General features: G+C 38.1%; 1 protein-coding gene across 3 annotated transcripts in view; it reads right to left on the reverse strand.

The window, feature by feature from the left end:
- Window positions 1–559: 559 nt before the first annotated feature.
- ANKRD31 (ankyrin repeat domain 31) overlaps window positions 560–14,181 on the reverse strand; it is a 123,887-nt gene continuing 110,265 nt past the window's right edge. Inside the window, exons 23-25 of one of the 3 annotated variants that reach the window (XR_006203397.1) lie at window positions 11,534–11,679; window positions 11,020–11,067; window positions 9,451–9,536 (exon numbers count right to left, since the gene is read on the reverse strand). Coding sequence is in view for 2 of the 3 variants with exons in the window: in XM_042941147.1 (XP_042797081.1) it covers window positions 777–922; window positions 9,434–9,536 (249 nt within the window). In the remaining variant the exon portion in view is untranslated. Of the gene's footprint in view, window positions 923–9,433; window positions 9,537–11,019; window positions 11,068–11,533; window positions 11,680–14,181 lie in introns of those variants that run through there. The other 2 variants (XM_042941147.1, XM_042941162.1) reach the window with 2 other exon arrangements.

The raw sequence follows: 14,181 nt of genomic DNA on the forward strand, positions 1-14,181 counted from the left end.
AGAGAGAGAATCCCAAGTAGGCTCTGTACTGACATGGTGGCTCTATCTAAGGAATCCTGAGATCATGACCTGAGCAGAAATCAAGAGTCAGATGTTCAACCAATGTGCCATCCAGGTGCTCCCCAAGTTTCTCTTATAAAAATCTTTCTTACAAAAAAAAAAATAAAAATCTTCATGACAATGTAGCAAAAGGTTAAGTATATCCTATTTAAAATAATCAGCCACCAAATCAACATTTGATTCATTTTTTGTTCTAAGACTTACCATAGTTACAGTTTTATCTATGCTAAATTTTATGAAATTTAAAATAAACCTCTTTCATAATTTTATATTTTGGTCACAAGATAAGTTCCAAAGTAAATGGGGGAAGGTACCAGGACATTAAGTTCTTGTTTTAAGTAGATACCCTTTAGCCTGGCCTTTTCAGGACCATTTATCAATCTTTTTTTAATCCTTACTTCCCTTTAGTTAACTGTTATTTATACAAAGGTAGAAGTATTGACTGAAAGATGAGTTTTACATTTATGTTAATAAAAAGAAAGCCAGAAATTAAATGTGGTTTAATTCAAAAACGCCTTTATTACAATGGCAAAAAAGTATTTTATCTAACTACAATAGTTTGAGTTCTATTTTTTCTTACAATAGTAAACACACATCTTAAGTAGCAACTCATAAAGCGTGTATTAAAATAGGCCCTCCCGCCCATATAAGATAAGATATGAATGTGGCTTAATAATATGAACAAATACCTATTAAATTATTAAGAAAACAAGGTTTTAGAATGTTAGCTCTTCGCATTCCACATAGAACTTCCAATGTTGATCCATTATATGGCATGGGAGAAATTCTTGATCGCTGATTAATAGAACTTCTTTTATTTGTAGATAATGTGGGATGCTTTGCATTGACTCTCTGGAAGTTCCTATTTAAAGAAGAACCAACAAATTAAACCCTATTTTTAAAAAAATAATATTTAAATTTGCTTATTACAAATCTTAGACCCTAGTCAAGTCTACTGAGCACAAAATGAGATTTCTGACCAAGTCATAATTCACTCACTCCATTTTCCATACCCAAGATAAAGCTATAAATCAGCATTGACTTATCTTGGGAAAAAGAAGCCTGTCTGCAGTATAAAACAGCAAGGCAAGAAAAGGATGACTGCAGCTTCTGAAGGTGGTTATATAAACCCCTCTGTGCCATAATTTCCAGTAAATTGAGAATGAAACAGTAGTGAGGACTAAATGGGATAATGCATGTCAAATGATTGGCTACTGAGTAGCATATAGCAAATATTCAATAAATATAAGCTGCTATTATTATCGTTATTTCTTACTGAAAATAGTATTAGGCTGGAAGACAGATAATCAGTTTTCTAGGCCACACAAACTTGTGTTGTCTCATGCAAGTTTTATGGCTTCTCCGGCCCAGTACAACTTGGAAAATAGCCACAGTGTGAACATTTGGCTCTTCTCGTTCCTCCTCGTCCCCAAAAAAGACCGCACAGCTAACTAATGAACCATTCTACTCATGCAAGAAGTAGGAAGAAACCCATTTTCCTCAGGCGAGATCACCAAATATTAGATATTCTGCACAAATCTCCTTAAACTGAATTGCTAGCTTCATCACTAGGCAAAAGGACAGGCTCATGCACCTATTCATGTTATCTAGTGGCCTAAATTAGCACTTCAAAATGACAAGCTAATTAGTTAGGTTAAAAATAATTTTAACTTTTACTTTTCTTTCTCCTGTAACATTTTAAAAAATTCCCTTAATAGATCGTAAGTAAAAATAATCAGACTCATTATTTTAACTGATAGTTCACTCCTCAAACATCACTAACCTACGTACTCCTTTCATTCAACCCATGTTACCTCTCTGGTTCTCAGTTTCATCATCTGTAAAATAGGTCCAAGACTAGATGATATAGAAATTTCACTTCTTTGCTTACTCTAGTTATAAATGGGAATGAATATATATATATATATATATATATATATATATATATATATAATTTTCCCTTTGATTGGAATTATACTTCTTGGTCAGAAGTGTATATATATACATACACATTCTCATTCTGAACAAGAAGTATAATTCCAGTCAAAGGGAAAATGATTAGGAATTATTTTAATAGATTGTAAAAGTATATCTGCTATAGTTACACTGGGGAAAAAATTCAATTACAGCTATTTAAATACAAAATTCAATGCCTTTTTAAAATAAAAGGATTCTAAAGGCTAAACATGGTGGTAGAGTATTAGGTGATTTGATATTTAAAACTAAATTAATAGTATGAGATAGATTTATATTGATAAGATCAAGAGCCATCTGTGAAAACTATACTGGAATCAAGAAACAGACTTGGACATTATATTTTGAAGTTTAAATTATTTAAGCCCTTTCTTTATGGGAAAATAAATTTTATACGTGGTTTCTTAAGCTGAACTGGGTTTGAGACAGTTGACTTTATATGTAAAGTGTTCATGTTTTTTTCTGTGTTGTACAGACATCAGGTCTGGAGTTTTACTAATAAGAAACTCATCAAAGGCCTAAGGTCTGTAAAACAATCTGGCAGAGGGCCTGGCACACGGCAGGTGCTCAACAGATAAATTAGTTTTCTTCTCTTTTCTCCCCTATCAGTGGATATATATCCTCCACTTTAAGAATTAGGTCAAAGTTAATCATGATACTAGGATGAAAAAAATTATGATTAAAGTAATGAAAAACAATCAAGAATCATCAACAGGAGCTGAAATAAACACCTTCTGCTCTGTTATCAGGCACCCATCTTCCTTAGGTGTTTAAGTTTGAAGAAGTTCTTAACCACATAAAACAGAAGCACCTGTGAATGTTTGTGCTCTCTGTTACACATACTTTTACAGAGCAATGAAGCACAGTAATAGCACTGGAATGAACAAAACACTTTCTTTAAAGTAATTTATTTACAACATATTATCAGTAGGTCAAGGACAGTTTTTAGCAAAATCAAAAAAGAGTCTTTTTTTTTCTGAAAAAGCATGTTCTATTTTCAAATGAAGAAATGATGAAAGAAAATGATATAATTAATATGCATTAAATGATGGCTTGGGAAAAGAAAGACTTCAGGAGATACTCTTTTTTTCTTAGATGAATACATTTGACATAATTTTCTTTGAGTGTTTTACTACTGTGCTGACAGGGGACATAGATACATATAAGTAAGACTGGCTTTCTGAGTAAATAATGAATTGTGATCTACATTAACAGATTTTTTTTAAGTACTGTAAAAAAGATTGATATGTCTGTACACAGTGATCACAAATTATGTAGAAGTTTGGGAATGTTCATTTTTTCCTTCCAATTTATTCTGAAATATCAGTGAAGATTTCCTCAATAACACAAGAAACTACAGCCAAGCAGGCAGAGGCTTAAGAGGAAGTTGTGAAATTTCAAGGGAAAATGCACCATAGATTCACTCCATTTTATAGCTTCTAAGGACTTTAGTGATATATATATATATCAGGATTTCACCAACAGAATTTCATTTTTTTTTTAGAAATAATTATTTTATTAATTGTCCATTGATAATTAAATTCATTGTTAATTTATATTCATATTTTTCCCACACTATTTTTTTTTCAATATATGAAATTTATTGTCAAATTGGTTTCCATACAACACCCAGTGCTCATCCCAAAAGGTGCCCTCCTCAATACCCATCACCCACCCTCCCCTCCCTCCCACCCCCCATCAACCCTCAGTTTGTTCTCAATTTTTAACAGTCTCTTATGCTTTGGCTCTCTCCCACTCTAACCTCTTTTTTTTTTTTTTTTCTTCCCCTCCCCCATGGGTTTCTGTTAAGTTTCTCAGGATCCACATCAGAGTGAAACCATATGGTATCTGTCTTTCTCTGTATAGCTTATTTCACTTAGCATCACACTCTCCAGTTCCATCCACATTGCTACAAAGGGCCATATTTCATTCTTTCTCATTGCCACGTAGTACTCCATTGTGTATATAAACCACAATTTCTTTATCCATTCATCAGTTGATGGACATTTAGGCTCTTTCCATAATTTGGCTATTGTTGAGAGTGCTGCTATAAACATTGGGGTACAAGTGCCCCTGTGCCTCAGTACTCCTGTATCCCTTGGGTAAATTCCTAGCAGTGCTATTGCTGGGTCATAGGGTAGGTCTATTTTTAGTTTTCTGAGGAACCTCCACACTGTTTTCCAGAGTGGCTGCACCAGTTTGCATTCCCACCAACAGTGCAAGAGGGTTCCCGTTTCTCCACATCCTCTCCAGCATCTATAGTCTCCTGATTTGTTCATTTTGGCCACTCTGACTGGCGTGAGGTGATATCTGAGTGCGGTTTTGATTTGTATTTCCCTGATAAGGAGCGACGTTGAGCATCTTTTCATGTGCCTGTTGGCCATCCGGATGTCTTCTTTAGAGAAGTGTCTATTCATGTTTTCTGCCCATTTCTTCACTGCGTTATTTGTTTTTCGGGTGTGGAGTTTGGTGAGCTCTTTATAGATTTTGGATACTAGCCCTTTGTCCGATATGTCATTTGCAAATATCTTTTCCCATTCCGTTGGTTGCCTTTTAGTTTTGTCGGTTGTTTCCTTTGCTGTGCAGAAGCTTTTTATCTTCATAAGGTCCCAGTAATTCATTTTTGCTTTTAATTCCCTTGCCTTTGGGGATGTGTCGAATAAGAGATTGCTACAGCTGAGGTCAGAGAGGTCTTTTCCTGCTTTCTCCTCTAGGGTTTTGATGGTTTCCTGTCTCACATTCAGGTCCTTTATCCATTTTGAGTTTGTTTTTGTGAATGGTGTGAGAAAGTGGTCTAGTTTCAACCTTCTGCATGTTGCTGTCCAGTTCTCCCAGCACCATTTGTTAAAGAGACTGTCTTTTTTCCATTGGATGTTCTTTCCTGCTTTGTCAAAGATGAGTTGGCCATACATTTGTGGGTCTAGTTCTGGGGTTTCCAGAATTTCATTTTTTAAGGATGGTGTTTGTATGATTAAAATCTTTAAAAAAAATTTTTTTTTACATTTATTTATTTTTGAGAGACAGAGCCAGACAAAGTGAGAGTGGGGGAGGGGCAGAGAGAGAGAGGGAGACACAGGATCTGAAGCAGGCTCCAGGCTCTGAGCTGTCAGCACAGAGCCTGACACGGGGCTTGAACTCACGGAGGGCGAGATCATGACCTGAGCCAAAGTCGGACGCTCAACGGACTGAGCCACCCAGGTGCCCCTGATTAAAATCTTTAATTACAAATAGCATATACCTTCAAATCTGTTAATGTACCACATTCTAGCACTCTGGAGTCCACCAACACATTCACCTGAGTTACCAACATGACTAGTTTTTGTGCGGGACTAAGAATAAAGCTCTTCCATCATCTCTGATTCATTGGATAAAGTCTCAAAACAGCAAGATTAAAAACTTTTATCACTAATCTTCGTGACTCAGGATTTTTTTTTTTGAGAGAAAGAGAGAGGGATTGAGTATGCGTGTGCCCAAGTGGGAGTGGGAGAGGGACAGAGAGACTGGGAGAGAGAGAATCCCGACACTGGACTCGATCTTATGACCGAAATCATGACCTGAGCTGAAATCAAGAGTCAGATGCTTAATTAAATGAGCCACCCAGGAGCCCCCAGGAAATTCTTGATACCATGATTCCAAATGATATGAAGAAATAAATTAGTTATTGAGTTTGCTATTTGTCCCATGAAATGCTGACATCATCTGATTAAAGAGGTTTAGGAAATGTTACCAAAGCTAAACAGATTTATTATTTATCATGAAGAGGGGGAAGTAGAAGGATATAGCTCTCTTTTAAGTATCTGGTTGAAAAAATGTGAAGGGCCATTAGTCTTCTATCTCACAGTCAGATGTTGAAGATTCAGATAAAGGAGATAATATTACCTAACCGAAATCCTATTTACAATCTGTTGAATTCTTCACAACAAATTCCATTAAGCCTGTGAGATCTAGGCATGTCTACTTATTAGGACAGTCAATCACAAGTAAATTCAGTTTTAAATTAGCAGTCCTTTGGATCATATTCATGCATCCATTAATTCATTATTATTTGATGAACATTATTCAATGAACATTTACTGGCAAGCTATTGTGCTAGTCTTTGGGGAATATAATAAGGAGCAAAAGCCCAGAAAAGTCTCTCTGAACTCAAAGATCTCAGTCCATCAGGGGGTTAAGATTAGGTAGCCAGCAATTATTTATAATATAGAGTGCTGGGGCACCTGGGTGGCTCAGTCAGTTGGGCGTCCGACTTTGGCTCAGGTCACGATCTCACGGTTTGTGAGTTCGAGCCCCGCGTCAGGCTCTGTGCTGACAGCTCAGGGCCTGGAGCCTGCTTTGGATTCTGTGTCTCCCTCTCTCTCTGCCCCTCCCCTGCTCATGCTCTGTCTCTCTGTCTCTCTCTCCATAATGAATAAACGTTAAAAAAAATTTATAATATAGAGTGTTATGCATAAGATTTGACCATCTATTTGCACAACAGTATGTAAGAATCTATATAGTTCTTATAGAGAACAAACTGATGGTTACCAGAGGGCAGATGGGTGGAGGGATGTGTTAAAAGGTGGCGGGGATTAAGGAGGGTACTTGTGATGAGCACCAGGTGTTGTATGGAAGTATTGAATCACTATGTTGTACACTTGAAACTAATACTACACTGTGTGTCGACTACTTGGAATTTAAGTAAAAACTTTAAAAAAAGTAAATGAAACTGGAGAGTTTCTCTTTTTTTTTACCTTGTCCAAATTTCATTTTTTCCAACACCTATTTGCTTGGTTCCTATACTAGGTCATCTAAACAAGGCGCATCTGCAAGTCAAAGGGAGTGCTACTAATAAATTTGCTGGATTAAGGAATGCCCTGGTCCAGCTGGGATGCATAATCACCCTAGGTTTGGGAAATGTAATAGGTCTTCCTAATTTCTTTACTCCCAGAAAGCACTATTCTGAAGAGTGTGACCGTTAAAAAGTGTAAGAGAACAGATTATGTTCATGATATGAAGCAGGCTGATGAAATCTGTAAGGTCTTGTTTTTCCTTCAAACTTTGTGTATCCTAGAATGTCAGATCCACAATTTCCATGACATTTTGATATGCAAAAGAGGGAAAAAGATTTTCTCTTGAATGGTGGGCTTGTAATAAGGTTATAGAGTTTACATTTTTCTAATCTGCCAGGTTGTTGGATTTCTGTCAGGTACTACAAAACCAGGTACAGAAGAGTCCTAAATTAAAGAGTTTCAAATAAAGTTCCAACAGCAGCCTACAGAATGCCAGCAGAGACCTGCAGCATCCTAGGCCCAGATGAAGGCAGCAAGAAGTTGGCTGGCATATCGGCACTCCATAGTTCTCAAATTAGTGTTAACACTGTATGAAATATCTAAAGGAAAGAAAATTCAGTATTTCTGTAAACAGTGTTTACGATTTAGAAATTTGTTTATATTGCAGGCAACAGAAGCAGCAGTTCAGAACCCATTTTTTATTTCATGCTCACTTAGCAGGGGAACCATGAGCCCTCTGAGGAAGGAGAGAAATGGCTAGGGTTGGAAATGCCTGCCTAGAGCTAGGAAACCTGAGGAGCAGATAACTTCTGTGAAATAGGAAATAGGGAAGATCCTGTATTTCTGCTCTGATTCTTGAGGTTAGAAACCAGGAGGATAAAGGGTTTGCTTGACTTTCCTGTGTGTGTGTGTGTGTGTGTGTGTGTGTGTGTGTGTGTGTGTGTGAGAGAGAGAGAGAGAGAGAGAGAGAGAGAGAGAGAGAGAGAGAGAGAGAGACTGAGAGACAGAGACGCAATGTGAGCAAGCATGAGAATGGGTATGCTTTGGGATAGAGGTGAAGGGCTGACTATCAAGAGTTTTCAAATTATTATCTGCATAAGAAATCAGACACTGCTAGTCATTCAAAGTCTATAGTCAGGCTACATAAGAATCACTTAAAAAAATTCAGGTTCCTGGACCCCACTCCAAGATTTGATTAGGTAGATCTGCAGTCAGAATTAGAAACCAAAGACCATGAATTATGACAATAACTTCTTTCAGTTTAAACCCTTTAACTTCTCCACAATTTCTGTTTTACCAGATCTATTCTCCCAGAATGATGAAAAGCACTCTTGAGGCTATCTTCACAAAAATGGGGAAAATGCATCCTATTCTAAAGCCAGTTTTTGAGACAAAGAAGGACCCTAGGAGGTTACAGTGGATTAGGTATAAAGTTAGGAAAGGAAAGTCCTTGGAATTATTAAGGTTTGTCGTAGGAAGCATGGCCCTGGGGAGACTCTGGTTAGGGGCTTAATGATAGTAATCCCTGTTTGGTTGTTGATTCTGGTTATCACAGAATTATCATCTTCTGTATTGTACTTCCATTTCTGCTTATACTGTCCCCAACTGGTCTGAGGCAGGGACACTGGGGGAAAAAGCAAAGGGTAACAGAGACTTAGTTATATTCGTTTTATAGAAATGTGTGCAGCCTCTTCCCAGATCATTTCAAAATCTGCTGCTTAACGATGAAGACGACATTCTCTTCAGCTTTCTTGGGTTAAAGTTGATTCCACCAGATAAAGCACATTAGTTTACACTAACAAGCAAAGATTTATTTTAGTACTTGATTTTAGAAAACTAACCAAATCATGCCTGCAGGAAGGAAAAAAGTGCCATTTTTCCTTTTATATGACAGTTAAAAATCTACCCAAAGTAAGTATAATATAGATTTAGAGAATGGAATTGTGAGAAAAGGTGTCATTTAAAAAATTCTCCTAGAATCACCTATGCTTAAAAATGGAGTGCTATAAACAAACCAACAGAAAATAAGTGTTGGTGAGGATGTGGGGAAATTGGAACCCTTGTATGTTGCTTGTGGACATGTAAATGACTCAGTTGCTGTGGAAAACGGTTTGGCTGTTCCTCAAAAACTTCAACATATAATTACCATATGATGCAGCAATTCCACTCCTAGGTATACATCCAAAAGAACTAAAACCAGGTTAAAATATATGTATAGACATGCTCACAGCAGCACTACTTCCAAAAAAGGGAAACTGAATGTCCTTCAGGGCAAGATCCTTAAAAGCATTATGCTAAATGAAAGATGTCAGACACAAAAGGTTATATATTATATGATTCCATTTATATGATACATTCAGAACAGGCAAATTCATACAGACAGAAAGTAGACCGAGGGGAGCAATTGTTGAATGGGTGTGGAGTTTCTTTTTGGGTAATGAAAGTTGTTTTGGAACTACACAGAGGTGGTGGTTGCTCACCACTGTGAGTGTACTAAATGCCACTGAATTGTTCACTGTAGAATGGTTATTTGAATGTTACATGAATGAAAATACAAAACAAGGAGTGCTTTCTCAGTAGCTTTGGGCACTTTCCTCACAACTAAGAAATGGGTGTTGGTCTGCACGTACCTGGAAGACAAGGTTGATGTTGCTGAGGCGCCATGTTTGGCTCTGAGGGTACGGGTATTTCCTCAGAAACATACTTTACAAGCTCTTTCCCCAGATATGTTACCTGCACACAAGTAAGCACAGAATTCAAAAGTTCTACATTTCAAAAGAAGCAAATACACGTCTCTCTTGCAAACTGTAACTTTGGTAAAGTACTGACTGTTGTCTATCACAGACTGGCAAACCATAGTCCATAGACAAATCTGGCCTTCCCCCTTTGTTTGTAAGTAAAGTTTTATTAGAACACAAAGATACCCATTCATTTACTTACTATCAATGGATGCTTTTATGCTACACCATCATTGAATATTGGTGACAAAGACCATATGCCCATGAAGCCTGAAATCTTTATTATTTGGCCCTTCAGAGAAGAAATTTGTTACCCCTGCTTTTTATCATTAAACCTCTTTCCATTCACTTAGTAAACAACCATTAAACCAGCATGGGCTACTTTATAGTGTTAAAGAAGTAGCGTTGTACTAATAAAATTAAACCACAAAAGTAATAGTACTTTTCAAGAAATAAGACATTTAACTGTTCAGATTAATATCATTTCAGGGCTATGCATCCAATTTTTTTTGCTTTTTCTGGCTTGTTTGTGAACTTAGCTATTGTTTATCAGCCTTGAAGGTCAGATCTTAGAGATCCCTGCACACAAATGGGCTGGGCTGAGGCACACTGGCAAACATTTGCCACAGGGTCCTTGGGTTCTCCACTCTTTGTTCCAGGGTGGCCTAATAATATGCCTCAGAAGCTAGGCTCACTGTGGCTAAACCATCCAGTCTCAACTCGAACATCCCTTCCTCCAGGATGCTTTCTTAGAACTTCTAGAAACTTAGCCAATAACCTTCCTCTAGACCCCCATAATTTCTGTGCTTATTTTTCTGTCAAGGAACTTATCTCATTTAAATGAAATTATGTGTTAAGAGGTCTGCTTCCATTAGCATAAACTCCTTGAAGACAAGGTCTGTGTCATATTCATTTTTATACTCTTAGCACTTCGCATACTGCCTGACAATTCTGGGGGGAAAACCTCTGCAGTCTGAGCTCTTAAGCAAGATTCTTACATTCTCTGAGCCTCTGTGCATTTGCAAAACGAGTACCTCCAAGCTTATCAGGCTGTTGTGAGGATTAGAATACATGAAAAGCATTTGGCATACTGTCTAGCATGTCCTGAGTGCTCAATAAAAGCTGTTATTTAACAGAATGGGGCAGACATAAGGAATCTGGAAGGTTTAGGTACCCTCTGGGCTCAATCCCATGACCAAACAAACTTGGTAATGGAAATGGAACAGATCTGTCTGACCCACTGTGCTAACCCATCCCCACCTGTCACAGGAGAGATGAGGCCTCTGAATGCCATCTGTCAGCTCTCCCAACAACTAACAATTAGAAACAACAGATTTTGTTCACTTGTGCCCTGATAATATCCAAAATACCTTACAGGCCTGTCAATATGCAGGCTCAGTATATTCTCACCTGCACTTCAGATTTAAAGCAGATTTTTATCAGTTAGTACTGGGTAATATAAAGTGGTAAAATTGTACCTTAGTAGCCTTAGAAGTCATGAGTCCGCATAGGTCTTAAACTTAGCACTAGGGGTAATTCAGACATAGAACACAGCTTTAAGAAAATCCACGGAGTTAAAGATCTAGTTTCTTCAAAATGGGGGTAATTTATTGAATGAGGATAATAATATATAGACCTAAACTGAACAGGCACTAGTCACTCCTGGAAACTGTCCATTTCATAATAGTGTCTGCGCTCTAGTTGTCTAAAGCATAAGAGCCAACAGTCATCATATTTGCATAAATCAAACTCTGAATCCTAAACTAAATCTTGAATCCAAATCTAGCTCATATGCCTGCTCTGATAGAGGCATGTAGGATGAGTTGTTGGTGAGGTTTTTAGGGTCTCGGGCTACATAGCTGCCAGCAATCTTGACAACTTTACCACTCAAAACCCATTGTGATGAGGGGCAGCTGATGGGATGCCACCTCCCCCCTGAGGAAAACAGTAATAAAGCCGGAGTTAGGGTAAGATGCGTGCTGTGAGGGTTACCTGCAGGTTGTGGTGGTCCTGCTTTTCTAAAATGTATAACTACAGGAGTGCTTCATCCGAAGGTCACTGATGCTTTCCTTGAGGCTCTTAGGTAGAAGGTCCATTATTCTTCAGAAATTAGTTCATTGTGATTTCCTAATATTATACTTGGGAAAGAAATGGTGTGCATTTGTGTGTGTGTGTGTGTGTGTGTGTGTGTGTGTGTGTGTGTGTGTGTGAGGTAGATGCATGATTCAGTTAGCCACTATTCTGGAAATGTAGTTAATCAGCCAAGTGAAATTATTAATTAACTTTATTTTGGTATGGTCTCTGAAGAAATAAAGTACAATCTCAATTGTCATTAACTGCAGTAACAAATGTGTCTCTATACCTTATGTTCTAACGCATCAAGAGAAAATATAAAACATAACCTGCCTTTGAACATTAAAGAGGTGTCCAAGAATTTACTTCCCTGCTGGGGCTCTATTTTATTTGAAAGTATCAGTCCATTTTTCGTATGCCTTCAGGAAAACCATTTGTTGGTACTGACTAATGGGAATCTGTTCATGGATGATCAAATGACTGTTTTACTTCCATTTCAAGTTTTATGAAGCAAGTCTTAACAAATTTACACTATCCCAAAAGGAAGAAAGAGGAAAGGAAAATTGTTTTTGTTGGAGGATGGGAGAGGGGGCAGAAAAGGGCAAAGAAACAGAAGAAAACTGTAGGTTTTTCTTTTAGGTTCACTGTAACACCAAGACATAATTTGGCTAAAAAATTAAAATAATTCTCAAATATTTGAGAAGGGAGGATAAAAGTATAATAACTGCCACAAAAGACAGATCCTGGGGAAATATGATGGAAGTGAGGTTCACCTTCACACCGCCCCCCTCTTCCCAATCCCCATCCTAGAGCCTTCTCCACTTCCTTCTCCACTTCCCCCAGGCAGTCTATGTAGCTCCAGGCAAGAGAAGGGCAGTAGGCCTTTCATATTATTTACAGTCTTCAGGATTCACACCTCTTTGATATTTGTATTTTGAAAGGGCCCACATCTCCAGAGTAGAAGCAGGACTCACCGAAGTTTAAGTTAATTAAGACACTTTGGGAATGATTAATTGACCCAATGAGGCTGGCTGGCTGTCCAGATCAACAATTCCCATCACTTTCTATACTCCTACCTCAACCTTTCCCTACCTTGATATTCCTAATCATGGTGGTGGGAGGAATTATTTTAGAAAGTGTGTAGAGTGAGGGGTAACCACAGAGAAAAGTTAATACTAGATCCAAAACAGTGAATTTATAAGGGTCGAAACTCAGAGAGTGAGTCATTTGGATGGAAAGTATGTTGCCCAAGAGAGCGGTCACTGCTCCTTCAGTCACTGCCCAAAATGGCAGTGTATTCTTCATCTGCAAAGATCCAGTCCTGAGCATTCACAAAATCAATGGTCACTGCCATTCTTACAATTTCCTACCATAACTGTATCACAGAAAGGCATTTTTTTCTGCTAGAAGTGAGCAATTTTTGCTGCACAAGAATGAGACTTTGCATAAATCCACAAAGACAGCTAGGTAACACTGTGTGCTCTTTTCAGTTCACGGCAACTGGTTTCCAATGAAAGGAATGTGGGCTCCCTTGTGTTGTAAATGTAGAAAATAATGTCCCTCTGTCCTTACTTGTTGCAAATGTGGAAAATAATATACAGGGAACCAAAAGACCAGATTCTAATCCTAGTTCTGGCACTTACTGGCCTTGGGGGTAATCAACTCACTTAATCTCCTGTAACTCTGGTTTTACATCCATAGATAGAGAAAATAGTTAATTTTCTTGCCTCTTGGGGTTGTTGTGAAAGAATACATGTAAAAGCCTTTATAAATCACACATAACTATCCAAGTCCTAGAATTTCCACATTGGAAGGTCTTTAGAGACCATTTAGCACTACTACTTATTTCATACATAAGAAAAATGATGTTCAGAAAGGTGAAGTGACTTGATCCAGATCAGTGATTCTCACTCTAGGCTGCATATTACAATTACCTGGAAAGCTTTTTCAAATATTGCCACCTGGTCTTCAGTCAAGACTATTAGATCAGAAGGTATGGAGCTGGGGTCCTCCAGGCATTAGCAGTTTTTAAAAGCTCCTCAAGTGATTCCAATGTGTAGGCAGGATCGAAAAACATTCCCAGATCATGTAACTTATCATGAGTGGAACTGGGAACCAGCCTGGTCTCCTGTCTCCCTCCCAGAGATCACTCTGCCATATCAGGATGATACCTAATAGTCAGGAGACTGCAGGAGTGAGAGGGATCAGTGATGCCCAGTGGGAGTAAGCATCAGAATTCCCTGTATAGCAGCCCAGCTGCTTGGGTAGGAAGTATGAGTCATCTCTGTGTCTAGTGGCTGTTGTCATTCTGTCTGAGGCAGGATAAGACCTAGTTTTCTGGCATTTCTTGCCTGACAAGCAACCACTCCGGGACCTATAGCCACACCAGCATTCTCAGAATGAGTCAGGAGAAATGTTCACATTGACCAATGTAGCCAAAACACCCTGTCACTCAGAAGCAACTGTGAATTCAGGAGTTACTTCAAGATAAGAGGAGGCAAAGGTTTCTGTGTTAAGTTTTAAAAGAGGGCTTTAAACACTGCAAAAATTTTTACTGGGGTAGTGTT

Source organism: Panthera leo, chromosome A1, assembly GCF_018350215.1.
Source record: "Panthera leo isolate Ple1 chromosome A1, P.leo_Ple1_pat1.1, whole genome shotgun sequence".
In the NCBI taxonomy this organism is placed as follows: Eukaryota; Metazoa; Chordata; class Mammalia; order Carnivora; family Felidae; genus Panthera; species Panthera leo.